This window comes from Periophthalmus magnuspinnatus, chromosome 23, assembly GCF_009829125.3.
Source record: "Periophthalmus magnuspinnatus isolate fPerMag1 chromosome 23, fPerMag1.2.pri, whole genome shotgun sequence".
Lineage (NCBI taxonomy): Eukaryota > Metazoa > Chordata > Actinopteri > Gobiiformes > Gobiidae > Periophthalmus > Periophthalmus magnuspinnatus.
Window position 1 is genome coordinate 2,572,899 of NC_047148.1, and position 19,818 is coordinate 2,592,716.

A 19,818-nucleotide genomic window follows, 5' to 3' on the forward strand; every position below is an offset into this window, starting at 1 on the left:
CCAGGGAAAAGCAGACAGACCGCCTGCTGCACAAACGAGGGATAGATCATTTTGACCCCGGGTACTGTATTAGATTGTAACTGTCAGGGGAATAAACTTTTGAGATTTGAACTGATCGAATCCAGTCGTCATTTTGATAGAACACGCCTAACACTGGGAAGAACCTGAAAAATCTGAAGAAGAAGAAATGACTAGCAGTAAAAGATCAAAGAAAAAGCAAAGGTCACGAAGCTGGGATAGAGACAACACAGATAATGATGTGCCATGTTTCGACAGCATGTTATTCAACAAGCCCACCCCCACATAACGAGGAATACCGTTATGAGATGTCAAGAAAAACTGCTCTGCCCCTGCCATACACGGGTACTACCAGCAAAGACCCAGAACTGAGAAAATCTTCTGCTTCCATGATGACACCAGACCTGGCTACATGCTTGACTCCGAAAATAACTCACAAGGTAGTTGGAGGAGAGTTGGCATTAACCTCTGTTGAAACATGGTCGAGAGAACTAGAAGAAAAAATAGACTTTGTCCAAAACCAAGTTTCTGCACTGACTCATATTGTGGAAACCGAGAAGAAGCTGAAGCGAAGTAATGATGAAAGACACATGTGAAGACAGGAAATGGTGCTTGACAAAGAGACAACAATGGAGACAAGCAGAAGTTTGCTGTCAAGGACTGAAAAAGTTGCTTTGGCTGAAGTCTCAACGAAACAAAATGTGGAACCCTTTTCAGTTGATGGATCATTCAGCAGAACTGTTGAAGAGACTCAATATAAAGAGGGACACATCAGAGGAATTATTGATCCTATACAACAAAAGAAACCTACATATGTCTTTCCAATAAGAACGGACGGCTGACAAGTAGTTTACCAGCCATTCTCACTAAAGGACTGGAGTGCCCTAATGCTCACTCTACCAAAGCTGACTAAAGGAGGTGTATCATGGATGAGAGCTCTCCTGAAACAAACGGCTGGAGATAAACTATGTTGGGGAGACATACAAGCTGTGCTAATCAAAGCTGCTGATGAAACAGTCGCTGAAAACATCAGAAAAGCCATGGAAAGAAGATTGAGAATGTGGCTACAGAACAACCATGCCATCCATATCTTCCGAGACACCCTAGAGGGAGAACTCAGGACAGGATTTCCATGTATTGTCATGGATGAGTTATTGTCTATGCAGATGAGAGACAATGAAGATTATTACAGCTACAAGCAGTGTGCCACAAACCTATATCATGATGTCACTGGAGAACTAATTGAGCCAGGAACTGGTATGTCTGTCATGTTTAGGTCTGCTCTGGTGAAAGGTATGCCTAACTCGGTTCAAGAAGCCCTGCAAAATATAATGGGACTGTACAGTAAATCTGAAGAGGAATTTGATGCACATTGCAATCATCAAATGAACAAGTGGCAGAAGAAGAAGAAGGAGACTGAAGAAAAGAAAAAAGAGTTGGAACTAGCTACTGTGAAGTTGCAATTGCAGAAATACCAAACTGAACTTAAAGAAGGAAGCAGTCAAACACTTGCGAAGGATGAAGAAATCCGACCAAATCCAGACATTGCTGGAAACGGTGACCCTGAGGAGCAACCCCGAGGACCACCTTCTGCCCCCTTCTCCTCTGCCAATCCAGAGGAGAAGGAGGAGAAAAGGGGGAGAAGAAGCAGAGGAAGGAGAAGGAGAGTATAGGCCATGATTTTTTTTTAAAAAAATTGAACATTTTTCAATGTGTAGTCTTGATTACACTAATTATGCTAATTTCTATTATTCTAGTGTGTTGGTACATTCCACCTATCCATGGGAAGTATTGAGAATGGCCTCAGACAGCCGACAACCAAACTGACAAGCCTCGATACAACCGAGTTGGCAACCAATAATACAGTGGGCACTGGGCACTGAAAAGAGTAAAGAGAGGGACACCAAAACTTGTAAAACACTGTAGAGGGCACAAATCAATTACTCAATGATGTTATCCTATAATATTATCCATAGAAAATCCAACATTTAATGACACTGGAATATATTCCATAGGGTTCCAGTGTTCAAAAATTGTTTCTGTACCCTGCAATCGAAAAATAAAGTTAGATTTTGAAGGCTACATCCAAACAATTTTGAAGCCTAATAAACCTGCTCCAGATGATTATTTAATTTCACTATCCAAAGCAATAAAAATTGAAACGGCATGAAATGAATGAAAATCTTTGGCTAAAATGGGTACAGTATACTGCTCACACCTTAACCACTGAAGATTGCATTGTATGTTCTGCAGCTAGACCACGATTGACTACCACATCAATACCATACTCTAGTGAAAAAGATCTGACCTGTATACTTAAACTCTTCACTAGAAAATCATTTGATAAAACTCATAAATGCTATCACCTTCATAATAAACTACCAGTAGTAGCTTCAAAAGATGTACCTACATCTTGGACTATGGGAATGGCTAAATATACCTGTTTCCTTAAAGATACAGTTATGCGGGGGTGTGGCCCAGCTGTCCATGGAGTAACACGTGTGTTTGTGAGCTCCTGCCAAAACCGACTAAAATTGTTATTTTCCGCGCACTCAGTCACAATTTTTGTACATTTTTTTGCATCGAACTTCAAAGCAGCTTAAGTCGACTACAGTATGGCTGGAAAAAGTAAGATTAAGGCCCGCAATATTATTCAAACGCAACTGAAACCTAGCTTACAGGCTGCGGCTAACCCGTCAGATGCACCGCTAGCTATAGCCGAGCTTGAGCCCGCCTCAACACCACCTGTTGAATCAGATCCCGTCTCGGACACCGCTGCACTTAAACTCGAGCTCCTGGCAATGCTAAAAAACGAAATTGCAGGTATCATTAAAAAAGAACTCCAGGATGCTCTGGGTCTTGCGCTATCACCCGTTAGGGCTGATCTACAGGCACTGCAAGCGCAGCTAACAGCTAATAAAGCTGCTACTGAAGCTACACTGGCTGAGTTGAAAAACACTGTGGGGGGCATGGAGACGGTCCTGTCCGACTGTACAGATGACATCGCTGGTATGAGAACCACTATCTCACGCCTCACTGCAAATGTTACCAGGCTCGAAAATAAATGTGAGGACTTGGAAGCCAGGTCACGGCGCAACAATATTCGGATTGTGGGGGTTCCGGAGGGGCCAGACTCCAGTTCCACTCCTGCAGTTGCCGCTCTGCTCAAAGAGGCCCTCGCGCTGGAAAATGAGCCTCGCTTGGACCGGTCCCATCGTACCGGACCACGTTCAAATAAGCCAGAGGAACGACCACGTCCGCGAGCTATTGTTTGCAGGCTTCATTACTACAGTGATTGTGTGGACATTCTGCGCCGTGCGAGAGAGCGCGGGCGGATTAAGGTGGGAGACACGGCGCTCTCCATTTTTCCGGATCACACGGAGAACGTAGCTTGGGCCCGGGCTGCATTTAACGACGTGAGGCGGCAACTTCGGGACATTGACGGTGTTCGTTATGGTCTGTTCTACCCTGCTCGCCTTCGCATCACCTACAGGGATGTCCAGAAGGAGTTTGTTTCTGCAGAGGAGGCCAGACAATATGTAAAAACTTTGACTCCGCGGTAAGCTGTTGTGGGATCATCCGGCCTCCTGTTCCACTCTATAGTGTAAACCATTACGGGTCTTTTTTGTTTTTATTATTATTATTGCTACTTATACTTATTGATACTATTACTTTGTTACTTCTGTCACTTTTGTTATTAATGCTTAGATGCATATGTTAATGTAATTACCGTATGTGTTGATATTTTGCTTACAGATCGCTGACTTTCAGCTGTGTTTTGTGACTACTGGAAGTATAGTATTATAGTTTAATATTCATCACTGCGCGTACTGTTATTTGGACTTCAATTTGGTGGGAGTCACTTTGTTTATTTCTTTTTCTGTCTTAATATCTTTCCATCTTCATGAGAATAGTTTATCGGTCCACATCTCTGAGTTGTTCACATTTTGTGGGCATTTTTTCTCTTATTGTGCATAACACTGCTGTCTCCACTGTTCTGATGTTTTACGGGGACTTTGGGTGTTGTTTATGTTCAGGGGTTTTTGGGGGGAGGGATCCCATCTCAGCTCTACATGGTTTATGTATTTTCTTTATTTGGTTTAAATGGCCACCACCACTTTAAACCCTAATATGGCTAGGGCTGGTGCACCTCTCAGATTTGTTAGTTGGAATGTTAGAGGCATGGGCAACCCTGTTAAGAGGTCCAGAGTATTTTCGCACCTGAAACGTCTAAAATCTTCTATAGTGTTTTTACAGGAGACCCATCTTCGGAATAAGGATCAGCACAGGTTATACTGTCCTTGGGTGAGTCAAGTCTTTCACTCAGACTTTAACTCGAAGGCGAGAGGAGTTGCCATTTTAATCAGTAAAAATGTACAGTTTTCATCTACAAATGTTATAGCTGATAGAAATGGCAGATTCATTATAGTTGCAGGTACTTTAATGCAGAAACAGGTCCTATTGATAAATGTATATGCCCCAAACTTTGACGATGTTGGGTTTGCTAATAGATTACTGAGCAGCCTTCCATTCTTGAATACTCATTCTATCATTTTTGGAGGTGATCTAAATTGTGTTTTTGACCCAACTCTAGATCGTTCAAACCCCCATACCTTGACACTATCTGCTATGTCGCAAGTATTCTCTGATTTCATGACACAGAATGGTTTGGTTGACCCTTGGAGATCTCGTAACCCTTCTAATAAGAAATATTCGTTCTTTTCTCAGGTACATCACTCTTACTCTAGGATTGATTATTTTTTTATAGACAGAGCTTTAAATACATTTGTAGTTTCTTCAGACTATTCGAGCATAACAATATCTGATCATGCACCATTGCTATTAGATTTTCAATTTACATCCCAGACGCGACGTCCACCTCTGTGGAGATTTAATTCTCTCTTGTTGTCAGATGGGGAGTTCTGTGACTTTATTTCTAATGCAATTGACGAGTTCCTCTTATTCAATCAGAATGACACTACTTCATATTTGTTGTTGTGGGAGACACTTAAATCCTATTTAAGGGGACAAATAATTTATTACAGTTCTTTATCTAAAAAAAGATCTGCTTCTAGACTCAATGAGTTAACCAATGCTATCAGTGACGCTGATCAAAGATATGCGGTGAGCCCGACTCCAGAACTGTTCAAACTGCGGGTAGATTTGCAGGGACAATTTGATCTATTGTCTACTAGTGAAGCAGAGTGTTTGCTATTGCAGAGTCGTGGTACATATTATGAATATGGCGAGAAAGCCAGTCGTCTTTTGGCCCACCAGTTACGACGTAGGGCTGCTTCCCGCATGATAACTAGTATTAAAAATACCCAGGGCACTGTTGTTACAGACCCTATTGAAATTAATGAGACCTTTAAGTCATTTTATTCTTCATTATACAAATCTGATTTCCCATTAGACAGTACTAATATGAACAATTTTCTTCAAAATCTTAGCAATCCTATTATTGATTTTGACACTGCTGGACACCTGGACTCTCCTCTTTCCCTGGCTGAAGTGACTAAATCAGTTAAAGCTCTGCAGTCTAATAAAGCCCCTGGCCCTGATGGGTTCCCAGTTGAATTTTACAAGAAGTTTGCTGAAAAATTGGCACCACTACTTTTGGCTGTGTTTAATGAATCACTAGAAAAAGGTGCTCTACCTCCAACTCTTACACAAGCCACTATTACTCTCCTCCACAAGAAGGACAAGGATCCTACTTTATGTGGATCTTATAGACCTGTATCATTGTTAAATGCAGACGTAAAAGTATTGGCAAAGGTAATTGCTTCTCGGTTGGAGAATGTACTTCCCTTGATTATTTCCAATGAGCAAAATGGTTTTATAAAGGGGCGTCAATTATTTTTTAATATCCACACCCTTCTGAATATAATTTATTCTAAACATCCATCTGATTCTCCAGAATTGGTTATTTCTCTTGATGCAGAGAAAGCTTTTGACAGGGTGGAGTGGGAGTACCTGTTTGCAGTTTTGTCGAAGTTTGGATTTGGTAATAGATTTGTTTCATGGATTCACCTCCTTTATTCCTCTCCTGAAGCTAGCATTCATACCAATGATATTTTCTCTGACTATTTTAGTCTTAGTCGTGGAACTCGTCAAGGCTGCCCTCTGTCGCCTTTACTCTTTACTATTGCAATTGAGCCACTGTCCATCACTTTACGTTCTACCTCTCAATTTAGGGGTATTGCTCGCAATGGAATTGAGAACAAACTGTCATTATATGCAGACGACTTGTTATTATATTTATCTGATCCTGCTATTTCTATCCCTACAGTTTTGAATATTCTGAATAATTTCGGCTCTTTCTCTGGGTATAAATTGAACTTGGAGAAGAGCGTATGCTTCCCGATAAACCCCCCAGCTTGTAATCTCCAACAGCCTGAGTTACCTTTTAAACTGAGCCCCACAGGGTTCAAGTATTTAGGGGTAAATGTGACACGCTCTTTTCATACTTTGGCATCTACCAATTTTACACCTCTCATTTCAAAAATTAATTCTGACTTTGAAAGATGGCGTAGTCTCCCCCTTACCCTGATTGGTAGGATTAACATAGTTAAAATGAATATTTTGCCTAGATTTCTTTTCTTATTTCAGTCGATTCCTCTCTTTCTGCCTAAACATTTTTTTTGAATTATTAGACAAGACTATTAGTGCTTTTATTTGGGATGGGAAACCACCTAGAGTTCGAAAATCATTGTTGCAAAGATGTAAATTGAGCGGAGGCCTTGCATTGCCGAATTTTCAGTCATATTATTGGGCAGCTCATATCCACAAACTTGGCTATTGGTTGAAGTCACCGGACTCCCCTTGGTGCAAACTGGAACTTCTGTCGTGTAGAGGATCATCTATTTCAGCTCTGATTTTCTCTTCGATACCCACAAAACTGTCATTATACACTGATAATCCGGTGGCTCTTAACACACTTAAAATTTGGTACCAGTTTAGACGACGATTTAGATTTATATCTGCCTCTTCCCAAGGCCCGTTAACTAACAACCACTTATTTCCTCCATCGGTCTCTGACTCATTTTTTTCAATTTGGTATAATAGTGGTATTAAACAAATCAAGGACTTATATACAGCTGGGGTGTTTGATGGTTTTGCTGCTCTCTCCTCCAGGTTTAACCTACCTCGTACTCATTTGTTTCGTTACTTTCAGGTCCGTAATTTTGTTAGTAAGTGTTTTCCTCATTTCCCCTCGGCACCTCCTACAGAGTCCTGGGAAAAATTGCTTTCACATAATCCACACCAGAAAGGACTGATATCTAAGATGTATGACTTCATTTTGTCATTGAGTGACCATTCAAGCATTAAAATTAAAGATGCATGGGAAAAGGAGTTGGGTATACGATTGAGTGAGGATATATGGGAGGATGCCATTGATAGAATACGATCTACTACTACCTGTGCTCGTTTGTGTCTTATCCAATTCAAAGTTGTACATAGGGTGCACTTTTCTAAATCAAGACTCTCTGAAATGTATCCAGAAACCGAAGACAAATGTGTAAAGTGTAATGGTTCCCCTTGTCACCTTAGTCACATGTTTTTTCTCTGTCCTGATCTTCACTGTTATTGGTCTAGTTACTTTACCACTATGTCTGCTATTCTTGGTGTAAACCTGCAACTTTGTCCTCTTGTTGCCATATTTGGGATCGCTGACTCGTCACTTGCATTGACTTCCACACAGAGGGACATTATAGCATTTACGTCTCTAATAGCGAGACGCTTATTACTACTACATTGGAAATCTCCTAGAAGCCCTTCTTTCTCTCTATGGCTCAGAGATATGATGCATTATCTGAAACTAGAAAAAATTAAATACACATTAAGGGGACGTACAGACAAATTTTTACAGGTGTGGCAATGCTTTATCTCGTATTTCACAAATTTGCAGGTGTTGTCAATATGAATGTGTGCCGGTCCCTAGCTTTTGGGATGTTTGCACTGTTTGGGAATGGTTGATTGGTGTTGTGCACTTTGTATGTTGGGCTGAGAGGGGGTGGGATGGGGATGTTGATTTTAATTTATCATTATCATTATTATTATTATTATTGTGTTATTATTTCTTCTTTTTTTTTGTGGTTTGGCACTTGTGCAGTGTGGGTATTATTTCTAGGTTTGTGTCCTTGTGCTGTGTGCAGCTCTGCCGCACTGTACTAGTGTGTTTGTTAAAAAAAAAAAAAAATGGGGACATCTAAATTGTATGCTAATATGATTTGATTTTTTTCAGTCCATGTTCCGAATAAAAACATTTGGAAAAAAAAAAAAAAGATACAGTTATGCATACAAGAAGTAATGACAAAAATTAAATAGAAGGTTTTACTAACCATTTCTGTAATCAGACTTTATCTTCTGATAATTATGGAGAATTTGCTTTTTTAGCTGAACACACTACTGCTCATGCAGACATTTGGTGGTTATGTGCGAATTTATGTTTGTATGCCATTCTATCAAATACATGGTCAGATGATCTAAACCCAAATTCCAAGGAATCATCAAACATTTTTATTATTTATTTATTTCAACCTGAAATTCAAGCTCTGTGTTCTAACTTGTTAAGTGGATAGGATGTAGGCGGGGATAGGGGGCTGGTAAAAACAGACATTTTCTGAGAACTGAAGCATTAAATTTACGACAATTACACCAATATCACAAGGTTAAAAGTAAAAAAAGAGTAAGTATTTTTTCTTTAAAGAATTGGAATAAAAATTTTGACCCAAATAATCATGATCACAGGCCTGTCACGATAACACATTTTTATTTTGATATATCGCCGGGGTGAGGGAAGTCTGGGAGTCCCTGCTTAGACTGCTGCCCCCGCGACCCGGCCCCGGATAAGCGGAAGAAAATGGATGGATGGATGGATATATCGCTGAAGTAAATATAGACAATAAACAATAATATTGAAAAAAACGTATGCCACTAACACAAAAAAACACAAAAACTATTCTGAATAGTTTGCATTTGTAATGAATCATAGACGTTATTTATTCAGCTTTTTACAGCTTAAATCTTACAGTCAAAAAAAAAAAATAATTCCCAGTAGTGGAAAGAAACTGTTCACATGAGAAATACTGACCCAAAAAATATATTGTTCCATTTTTCATATATTGAATGATAAATCGATGTAGTAATTATCATGACAGGCCTACATGATCATGATCTTTTCCATTATTGAACAGCCATGGCCAACCGTTCCATATTGAGAATATTCACACGTCATGAAAAGAATAATAGAAATTCAATTATTATTTCATCCACTATCACTTGGCAAATCAACTACAATATCTAGTTAAGTGGACAGGACAAACATACAATAATAACACATGGATTTCTTTGGAACAGTCATACTTCAAAAATCTTTCTTTGGCAGACATACCCTCAATGAATACTACTCTCAAAAAACATAACTGCTTCAAGAACACAGTCATTTCAACAACTCTGACAGCCTGGTGGAAAGCTTTAAAATTAACCAATTCTTCCACGGCACCTTGTAAATACACCCCCATCTGGCACAACCCTGACTTTCACATGAATAATACCCCACTTCACTATCGCACATGGGAACAAAAAGGCATCACTCACCTTCACCACTTATTCCACAACAATAAATTCATAACATTTAGACAACTTATGGAACAGTTCGAAATCAACAACAATAATCGCTTTCAATACTTACAAATCAAATCCATTATCCAAAGCAAGATTAATATAACTAATAATACCCTGGATCCCCCTCAACTATTAGAAAACATAAAGAATATCAAGAAACCAAAGAAACTCATTTCCAAACTATACAAACTTATCCATTCAGACAATATAATACATGCACCACAACTCAAATGGAACACAGATATAGATACACCATCTACATACGAACTCTGGACAGAAATGTGCAAAAATACATTCTCAATGACATCCAACACTAATCTACAACTTATCCAATACAAAGTTATCCACAGGACACACATCACCCAATACAAGAAATTCAAAATGGGACTAACAGACACAGACACCTGTTCACAATGCACCATGGGAGTCACAGACACTTATTTACATGCACTCTGGGAATGTTCACCAGTTCAGGGTTTTTGGAACACAGTTACACACAAACTCACAGACATCCTGAGCTGCAGAATTCCTCCCTCCCCATCCCTATGTTTACTTGGCATTATTACAACTTTCACCATACCACCTAAATATAAAAACAGTTTGTTGACATCTCTAACTATCGCCAAGAAAATAATTCTACAAAACTGGAAATCAAAACAGTCAATAAACATCAAACACTGGTCTAACTCGCTCATCCATCACATTTCAACCTCTCAAATGACAGCATACTTTGAGGATGACATACCGTCTTTCATGGAAACCTGGACACCATTCATAAACCACTTCAATATTGTTTTCAATCAGTCATCAATATCAACAACATAAACTCCACCAATAGACTATTATAACACCATTAACATAGTAATTATGAGAATGCCACGCACACTCCTATAAACACCCCCATTCCTATAAAGACACACACACACACGACATTATGTAAACTTTATTACAATAATTGCAATCATACCACCACTATTGCTGTATACCACTATTATTGTTGTGTTATTGTTTTCATTGTATGTACACGTTTCTATTGTTGCTGTCACTACTATTATTGTCATTATTATTGCCTTATTCATTAACTAATTTATTTATTGAATTAATTTGTGGTTCTGATGGAGATAAATAAATGGATGAATATAAACACACATATTAAATATAAAAATAAAGAACATGAATTATTAAATAATAATTTAAATATACACACATATATAATATATATATATATATATAAATACACAATAATAACAATTATTAATAATAATAAATTAATTATTAACCAATAATAATAATAATTAACAACAAATACATAAAAAGATTAGGGTTAGCAAGGAATGGGCGCGTTGCTAGGGGGTACTGCCCCTTGAGTGCGGGCTCACCAAAACCTTGCCTCTTTTAATGCATTGTACAGGACACGCATGCACACACACTTTACATTTAAATCTAAATAACCAATACCACCATTAGGACCACAAAACTAACATAGAGCAATATTGACCAACACTGAGTATGACAGCAATAATAAAACCTGTTATCGTTATCTTTACTTTTATTATTAATATTATTAGTATTACTTCTTTATCTCCGCACACACACTCATACACTCACACACACACACACACCCCCACACACACACATATTTACAAAGAAAACCAACCAAGACAGAATAATGCAGGTACCGTACTGTACTCCCCCCCCCCCCAACACTTTTACACATCAACACAACTTTCTCTGTAAATAGTAAGCTGTAAATATTGTATGTGTTTCTATGTCACTGGGTGTTCTTCAAAATAAAAATTAAAAAAAGTTTAAAAATAAATAAATAAATAAATAAATTATTATTTCAGAATAATATACTAAGTAAAAGCTTGTTTACCTGCTTAGAGTCCTCACTGAAAGCCAGTGTCACAAACTCATCAGCAAACCTCTGCCTCTGCCCTAAGGAGAGGCAGGAGAGCTGGGACGTGTATGCGTGGACCACCAAAGCCCCCCCGTTGGGCTGGGTCTCCACGTGCATGTATGAGGCAAACTCCAAACCCGCCAAGCCAGGATAGGAGGTCTGATGCTGGGCTTTGATTGGCACGGGTTGGGGAATCTCTGGATCATGTACCGAGTTGCAGATTTCTTTTGCTGGATCGGTTATGGGTCTGTTGATGGAGGACAAGATAGGAGGGGGGGATTTAAAGGGGGAGAGAGAGGAGAGAAGCGCTGGGTGAGAGGTAGAGGAAAGAAAGGAGGGGTTTTGGGGGGTTAGAGAGGTTAAACCAGAGCAGGAGGTTTGACTGGAGCGGTGGAACATTTTCACACGTCTGTGCCTCTCATCCTCTTTGTGTTTTTTCTTCTTTTTCTTTTTAACTTTCTTCATCTGGAGTTCGTCTTCGTCCAGTCGGGTTTTGTCTTTCTCATCTGAAAATAGACAGACAAAATAGACAAACAAAATTTACTCAAAAATATATATAAAATATTTTAAAGAATACATTGAATGAGAGGGTGTGTCCAAACTTTTGACTGGTGTTATTTAAACATACACTACCAGTCAAAGGTTTGGACACACCCTCTCATTCAATGTTTTTTTTTTCTTCAATTTTACTACTTTCTACATTTTAGAAACATACAGAAGATATCAGATATATGTAGCATTATATATGGAATTATGTAGTTAAAAAAATAGTTTAATAACTCACATATTTTTTGACAGAGCAAAGTGTGACTACTTTGAGGACTTAAATATAAATTAAAGCCGCAAGCGGCATCGAATGGCCCTCGCGGGCCATACTTCGCACTTGGCCAACCCAGCAGTCCCTGAGGGTGTTTTCTTGCACCTTTGGGCTCTACCTGTGACCAGACAAAGTCTACAGTCATTGGAAGCTCTCATTCACAAAATGCAAAAACACCATGCAAAATACAAACTTGACCCCGAGACTTTTGTGACAGGGACAACCTGAAAAGTTACTGTGCCAAATTTGACGTTCCTCAATTAAGCTAATAAGTTCTGATGAGACTTTGAAATGTACAAAAAATAGTAAATTTTCCCATGAGGATGACATTAGCTCTTTTGTGCATCGCAATAGCAACCCAGTGAAAGATATCACATGGGTCCCATTGACTTTTTTGATTGGGATGACATGAAGAGTCATGGTGCCATTTTTCACATTATTCCATGAAACTAATATTGTCCCCGTGAATGGGAAAAATTGGGAGGTTTCCTATTAGGATAACATTGGCAGTTTGGCACATCGCCATGGCAACACAGTGAAAGAAACAACATGGTTCTGATTGACTTTATTGATTAGGATGACGCAATGGACTTTTGTGTCAAATTTGGTAACATTTCGAAAAGCAAAATTTTTGGCCCTCCATACAAATATATTAGATATTCTGTAGGGGGTGCTATTGCACCAATTTAGTTTCTTTCATAATGAGTAGGTTTAGGCCAGAAAGTTTTACAACTGATTCGAATTTGAGCAAATTCAGACTTTGCGTGCACATACGGGATCAAATTTTGACATGTGAAAATGTGAAGACAGACTGCAACGAAAGCAATATAATAACAGCAATATAATAATAATTAAAGTCGCAAGCGGTATCAAACGGCCCTCGTGGGCTGTGCTTCGCACTCGACCAACCCGGCACTATCTACAGGAGGCACTAACGCGCCAGTTTTGCCTATGTTATTGCAGTTTTGGGCTGTACTTGTCACGAAACAAAGTCTACACACAGTGGAAGGATTGATGCCCAAAAATGCAAAAACATGGGTTTTTCCAGGGTTTTTCGCCATGGCAACACCGTACAAAATACAAACTTGGCCCCCCGGACTTTTTTGATAGGAACGACCTGAAAAGTTACTGTGCCAAATTTCACATTCCTCAATGAAGCAAATAAGTTGTCATAAGACTTTGAAATGTACGAAAATTTGGAAATGTTCCCATTAGGATAACATGGGCTCTTTTGTGTATCACCATGGCAACCCAGCGAAAACTATAACATGGGTCCCATTGACTTTATTGATCGGGATGACATGAAGAGTCATTGTGCCAAATTTAACATTTGATTTTGTTTTTTGGAATTTTGTTTCAAATTGCGTAACATTTGTTAAAACTACATTTTCGGTCATCCATACAAATATATTTGTTATTTTGTAGGGGGCACTAACACGCAAATTTTGTTTTACAATGAGTAGGTTTAGGCTCAAAAGTTCTATGGCTGATTAAAATTTGAGCCCGATCGGACTTTGTAAGCGGAAACGGGAGCACATTTTGACTAAATTCGCCCATGCACAAATCGTTGCGGAAGCAATAGGCCCTACACCCTGCACAGGCACGGGCCTAAATATAGTTATTTGAGTTTTTGTTTTAGCTACATACTTACATACGTAAATTTTGCTTCATATATTAGATGTCTTCTATAGGTATATAAAATGTAAAAAGCAGTCAAAATGAATAAAAAAAAAAACCATTGAATGAGAGGGTGTCGCCAAACTTTTGACTGGTAGTGTAGATACAATTGTTCTAAGGAACATCAAGGAACTGACTCAATACTCAATACAGTTTACGATACGGCAATGAAAATAAAACATGCTCCTTTTTAAGTACTTGAAAACAATTTTCTTACATAAAATAAAAATTAATTTCTTTATGTTACCATGAGATCTTATACTAGGTCATATACTATAAAGCTTAAAATGACACTGAAACTTAAATTGTGCTGTTAATGTTTTTTTCTGCACTTTTATCGTATCGGCCTGAGATCTCCACCAGAGGAGATTTCACCAACTGCATAAAAATATGTATAAAGCATATAAATAACACTTTAGTCCAAAGAGGGCACTGCACAAAATGCTCTCTTATCCAGTTTGCATTGAAAGAGGGTTGTGGCTGAGTTTGCAAAAAATTTTAATTATACACTTGTTAGAAAATAATCTAAATCAACCCTACATATGGCCCAAAAATATTGGCAGAGTTTATCAGCCATCGGTTTCTCTGGATTCTAAACCATCACTATCGGTCGATCTCTAGTATCAAATTTGCTCAAATGGGTATCTAGTTTAGTTTTAGTATCGGTTAGTACCTGATTTTCGATACTTTTGATAATAACAGTTCACATTACATCACTAAAGTATACTTATAGTTTAAAACTGAGCTAAATGACAGGTAAGAATTCTATGGTAGACTTTGCTGTGTAACTTGTCTGATTGCAGATTTGTTGACCTGGTTTATAATATCGCTTTTATAATATCGCTGTAATTACTGGGCCAATCCACATGAAACAAAAGTGTTTCCTGTTCAATATCTTCTTGCCAATATAAATAAACAAAAGTGAGAGTACACAAAAGACTAATAAGATTAAGATTAATATGACAACTTTGTGGAGCCAGTCTCAAACAGATAGGTGTGGATATTTATTTCAAGACCAGTAGATCTCCAATAGAGTTATATACGCCACTGCCCTCCATCTGAAATGCACATAATCAAATCTAAAACATGAACGCAACATAGTTGAAGCTCTATATGCTAAATTTTGTATTTTACCATCTCTGAGTGAGTGTAACAAACAGGTCACACAGAGAGAGCTGAACATGTGGAGACAGAGCTGCGTCAGTATTATTCAAATCAGCCATCAAAATATGTCAAGTAAGCCTCACACGGTTTACATGGGGAGAAAAAGAGGAATGAGACAGAAGGAATGAGGGATACAGAAGGCAAGAGAGAGGACAGAGAAGAAAAACCTGAATGAAATTTAAAATAATTTCATTATCTATTTTGCTCTTCTCCTATGCAATTCATATTTTTAGTCACAATTATTGCTCCAATCAGTCAAGAATGTGAAATAAAAATAATATATAGACTGATCGCATGTACTCAAGAGTAGCTTTTTTCTTTTCAAATTGACTTTGTGTTGAAAAAGTACAGTACGGATTCTAATATACAGATTAAATCAGTGTGATTTTTTGTTTTTCACATATACAAACCTAGAGCAAATTGACAGCATTGCAAATATAACTTTACATAAGTATATTCTTCCTCTTAGAGCTGCAAGATTAAACATAACCAAATTGAAATTACAATTTTTAAAGTACCATCATTTTTTCCACAAACAAAATCTCCTGTCTTATTCTGCATAAAAAGTGCTAACCCTATAGATTAGATTTGTACAAACATGTTCTGAAATGTGATTATTTTATTAGTTTGTCAGTTCATTCTTCAGTCTTTTTGACAAGTTTAAAATGTGAACTTTGACTGTTCTTATATGGGAGTGTGAGCGTGAGTGTGTGTGTTTGTGCGCGTGTGTATATGGGTATATAAGTAGGAAAGGGAGGAAAATTTTGAAAAAAAAAAATTGTAACAAAATTGTAAAAATTTTTACTTTCATTTCCATATATTTATCACATCTAATAATATAATAATCACAATCATTTTGATATTTTCCCCAAATCATTTAGCCCTTCTTCTTCCTCTAGGTGAACTTTTGACAGAATAAAAACATTGATTTTGCATCACTCAAAATAATAATTCTATAATCAAGCAGCCCTACCTTCTATCTATTGACTATGTGCTCATGTTTTTAACTAAACATTACAGATTCTCTTTAAACAGTCTCATTTAAACAGATACAAACAAAGGCGCAGGAAAGCACTTGCTAGTCTCACCATCAGCTGTAGGTGAACCAATATTCACAATCAGAATAAAACTGAATTATTGAGCAGATGAACTGCGCTTTGAATTAGGGCTATGCAATTAACTGTTAATGCTCAGCTTGGGCCTTAGTAATAGAGAGGTCCACAGCCAGCCCTCTGTCAGTAAAAGGCAAAACAAGGTAAGTTTATTTGTATAGCACAATTTGTACACAAGGTAATTCAAAGTGTTTTACAGAATACAAAGGACATTAAAAACACACAAATCAAAACATAAACAATCACAAATAATCATCATAAAACTAACATTAAAACAGAAGAGTGCAGAATAAAAAACTTTCAGTCGTATGCACAGCTAAACAGAACCGTTTTGAGCCTGGATTTAAACTTTGCCAAAGTAGAGGCCTTCAGGAAGACGGTTCCAGGTTTTAGTTGCATAAAACTGAAACGCCGATTCCCCATGTTATTCCTAACTCTAGGCACCAGCAGGAGGCCTGTCAATGAAGTCCTCAGAGTGCGAGATGGTTCACTAACATGTCGGAGATGTACTTTGGTGCTAGGCCATAGACAGACTTGTACACAAGCAGAGCTGCTTTAAAGTCTATGCCAGAAGCCAGTGCAGAGACCTGAGCACAGGACTTATGTGCTCGTACTTCCTGGCTCTAGTCAGGACCCGAGCAGCAGCCTTTGATTTTTGCAATGTTTTTAGTTGGTAAAAAGCTGCAGATGTTACTGATTCGATGTGGCTGTTAAAGTTTAAGTCTGAGTCCATTATTAACCCTAGATTTCGAGCCTGATTTGAAGGTTTTAGAGAGAGAGACTGGAGGTTACTGCTAACACTTTCTCTATGTTTCTATGAGCCAAAGATGATGACTTTAGTCTTGTCTGAGTTTAGCTGGAGAAAGTTGTTTTGCATCCACACAATGATCTGTTGGATGCAGTGGAAGAGTGAATCCACTGGTCCATATTCATCTGCTGCCAGTGAGACATAGATCTGAGTGTCATCTGCATAGTTGTGATACGACACATTATTACTGCGTATTAACTGGCCTATGGCAGCATGTAGAGATTGAACAACAGGGGTCCCAGGATTGAACCCTGGGGCACCCCACAGCTCAGGGACATTTTATCTGAGACATTTTCCAATTTGAACTTCTAGATAGGACTAGAACCAGTTTACAGCCGTACCAGAGATGCCTGCCCAGTCCTCTAGTCTCTGTAAGAGGATCCCATGATCCACAGTGTCAAAGGCAGCACTCAGATCTAACAGGATCAAGACTGAGACTTTGCCTGCAGCAGTGTTCAAGCAGATGTCATTTGTCACCTTGATAAGAGCAGTCTCTGCTGTGGTGGGGTCTAAAACCTGACTGGAAAACATCGAAAGAGTTGTTCATTTAGAGAAAGTTAATAAACTGTTGGTAAGCAACTTTTTCAAGGACTTTGCCGAGAAACGGCAGATTAGAGATTGGTCGATAATGGTTCTCTTCTTTAGGAGAGGCTTGATAACTGCTGTTTTCAAAGCTCTTGGGAATGTTCCAGATTGAAGTGACATGTTGATTATGCAAGCGAGTGGTGACAGCAAACTATTGAGCACAGACTTTAGAAATGTAGTGGGTAACACAATGAGGCAGCATGTAGATGAACTCAGACTGGCGAAAATCTCTTGCAGTTTTGTCAGTTACAGGAGCAAAGTGAGTCAGCTCTAAGTGTCTAGGTAGGTGCTGGGTTGTAATTTGCATTGTGGAATTGATGCCATTTAATGCCCTGAACCTTGTCATTAAAGAATACTGCAAACTCATTGAACTTAGATGTGGAAATTAGCTCCAGCGGAGCTGGGGGGTTTGTTAATCTGTTTACTATTGCAAACAGGACACGAGAGTTGTTACTACAACTCAGACCAAGCAACATCCACCACATTGACATTTGAAATATTTACTCCTTTTGTGATGAGTAGGTCCAGAGTGTGCCCTTTGTTGTGGGTGGGCTCACTGACATGCTGAGTCAGACCAAAGGTTTCAAGGACAGAACTGAGCTCTTTAGCATTTCTGTCAAACACATTATCCACATGTACATTAAAATCACCTGTAATGACTAAACTATCAAAGTCAGTGCATGTGGTTTGGAGTCTTTCTTGTGTTAAATGGCACTGATTCAAAGATTGTACTGTTTTTCTTCAGGAGATTACAAATGACAGATTAGACTACACATTTCACTAAAACATAGTTAATATCATAATATTAAAGATTTTACAACAAAAAATGTACTTCCTGGACACAGGCATTTGACATACGTAGAGGTAGTTCTTTACTGTTACCTGGTGTGCTTCCAGCTCTATTGACTCCAGTTCACTTTACATTGAAAATTGTGCTCTGTAACTGCTGCAGCAAATCTCATCATTTTGGTCTTAAAATGTTCATATTAACCCTCTACATGATCCTGGTATTTTTAATTTGCTATTATGTAAATCAAGATATGAACATTAATAACTGACAAATCAGGTGCCTTCTTTGGTTGCTATGATACTCACAGTCGGAGTTCCAAATATGTAACTCAGCTCCAAATTTGCCGCAATAACTCCTAGCATCAATGAGCTTCATTTGACCGGAGCCAAACACTATGGGTGACGTCACACTCCCTTAGTCCTTACTTCTTTTTATGTTCTATGGTCAAAACATTGAAATTGCACAAAAGATATAATTAGACTTAAAAAATAAATGACAAGCCCTTTTATCTCGTTAGATTTTTCTACAAGCTGACATTAGTACTATCCCACCAAACCAAGTTGCCAAATAATTAGAAAAGCCTGAAACCTGCCATATGCACTTTAGGTTCCAGAGTCAACACACTGCTCTAAACTTCTGCTATTTTAAGACTTTCATTTCAAATCCTCGTATTAAATTTGTTGGTTTATTTTAAGGCCACTGCCAAGTCTGTTTGTCTTAATACATAAATGGACCACATGCACTTGATCACCTTGGTAACCTCAGTCCGCTCATCTCCACTCGACCAACGAAAAGTGCTGAGGAAGGTTTAGACATTAAGACAAACAGTTGTGACAAATGAACAAAAGTCCGGAGCAGGAGCTGTGTTCGCATTGCCGGCAGTAAGTCAGATCTGCTCCCGGTGCATGTTGGACTCCGCCAGGGCTGTCCTTTGTCACCAGTTCTGTTCATTGTATTTATGGACAGAATTTCTAGGCACAGTCAGGGGCTGGATGGGGTCTGGTATGGGAACCGCAGGATCTCATTGCTGTTGTTTGCAGATGATGTTGTCCTAATGGCTTCATTGAGCCAGGACCTACAGCAGGCACTGGGGCGGTTTGCAACCGAGTGTGAAGCGGCTGAGATGAGAATCAGCTCCTCCAAATTCGAGGCCATGGTTCTTGACCGGAAAAAGGTTGCTTGCCCTCTTCAGGTGGGTGGGGAGTCTCTGCCGCAAGTGGAGGAGTTCAAGTATCTCAGGGTCTTGTTCACGAGTGAGGGAAGGATGGAGCTTGAGATTGACAGGAGGATCGGTGCAGCATTTACAGTGATGCAGTTGCT

General features: G+C 38.7%; 1 protein-coding gene across 1 annotated transcript in view; it reads right to left on the reverse strand.

Annotated features, from left to right (window-relative positions):
* The window catches only part of LOC117391437 (lysine-specific demethylase RSBN1L-like), a 74,326-nt gene that overhangs the window by 40,187 nt on the left and 14,321 nt on the right, over positions 1 to 19,818 (reverse strand). The window contains exon 3 of the mRNA XM_033989250.2: positions 11,522 to 12,051. Coding sequence (XP_033845141.1) covers positions 11,522 to 12,051 — 530 coding nt within the window. The remainder of the gene's footprint in view (positions 1 to 11,521; positions 12,052 to 19,818) is intronic.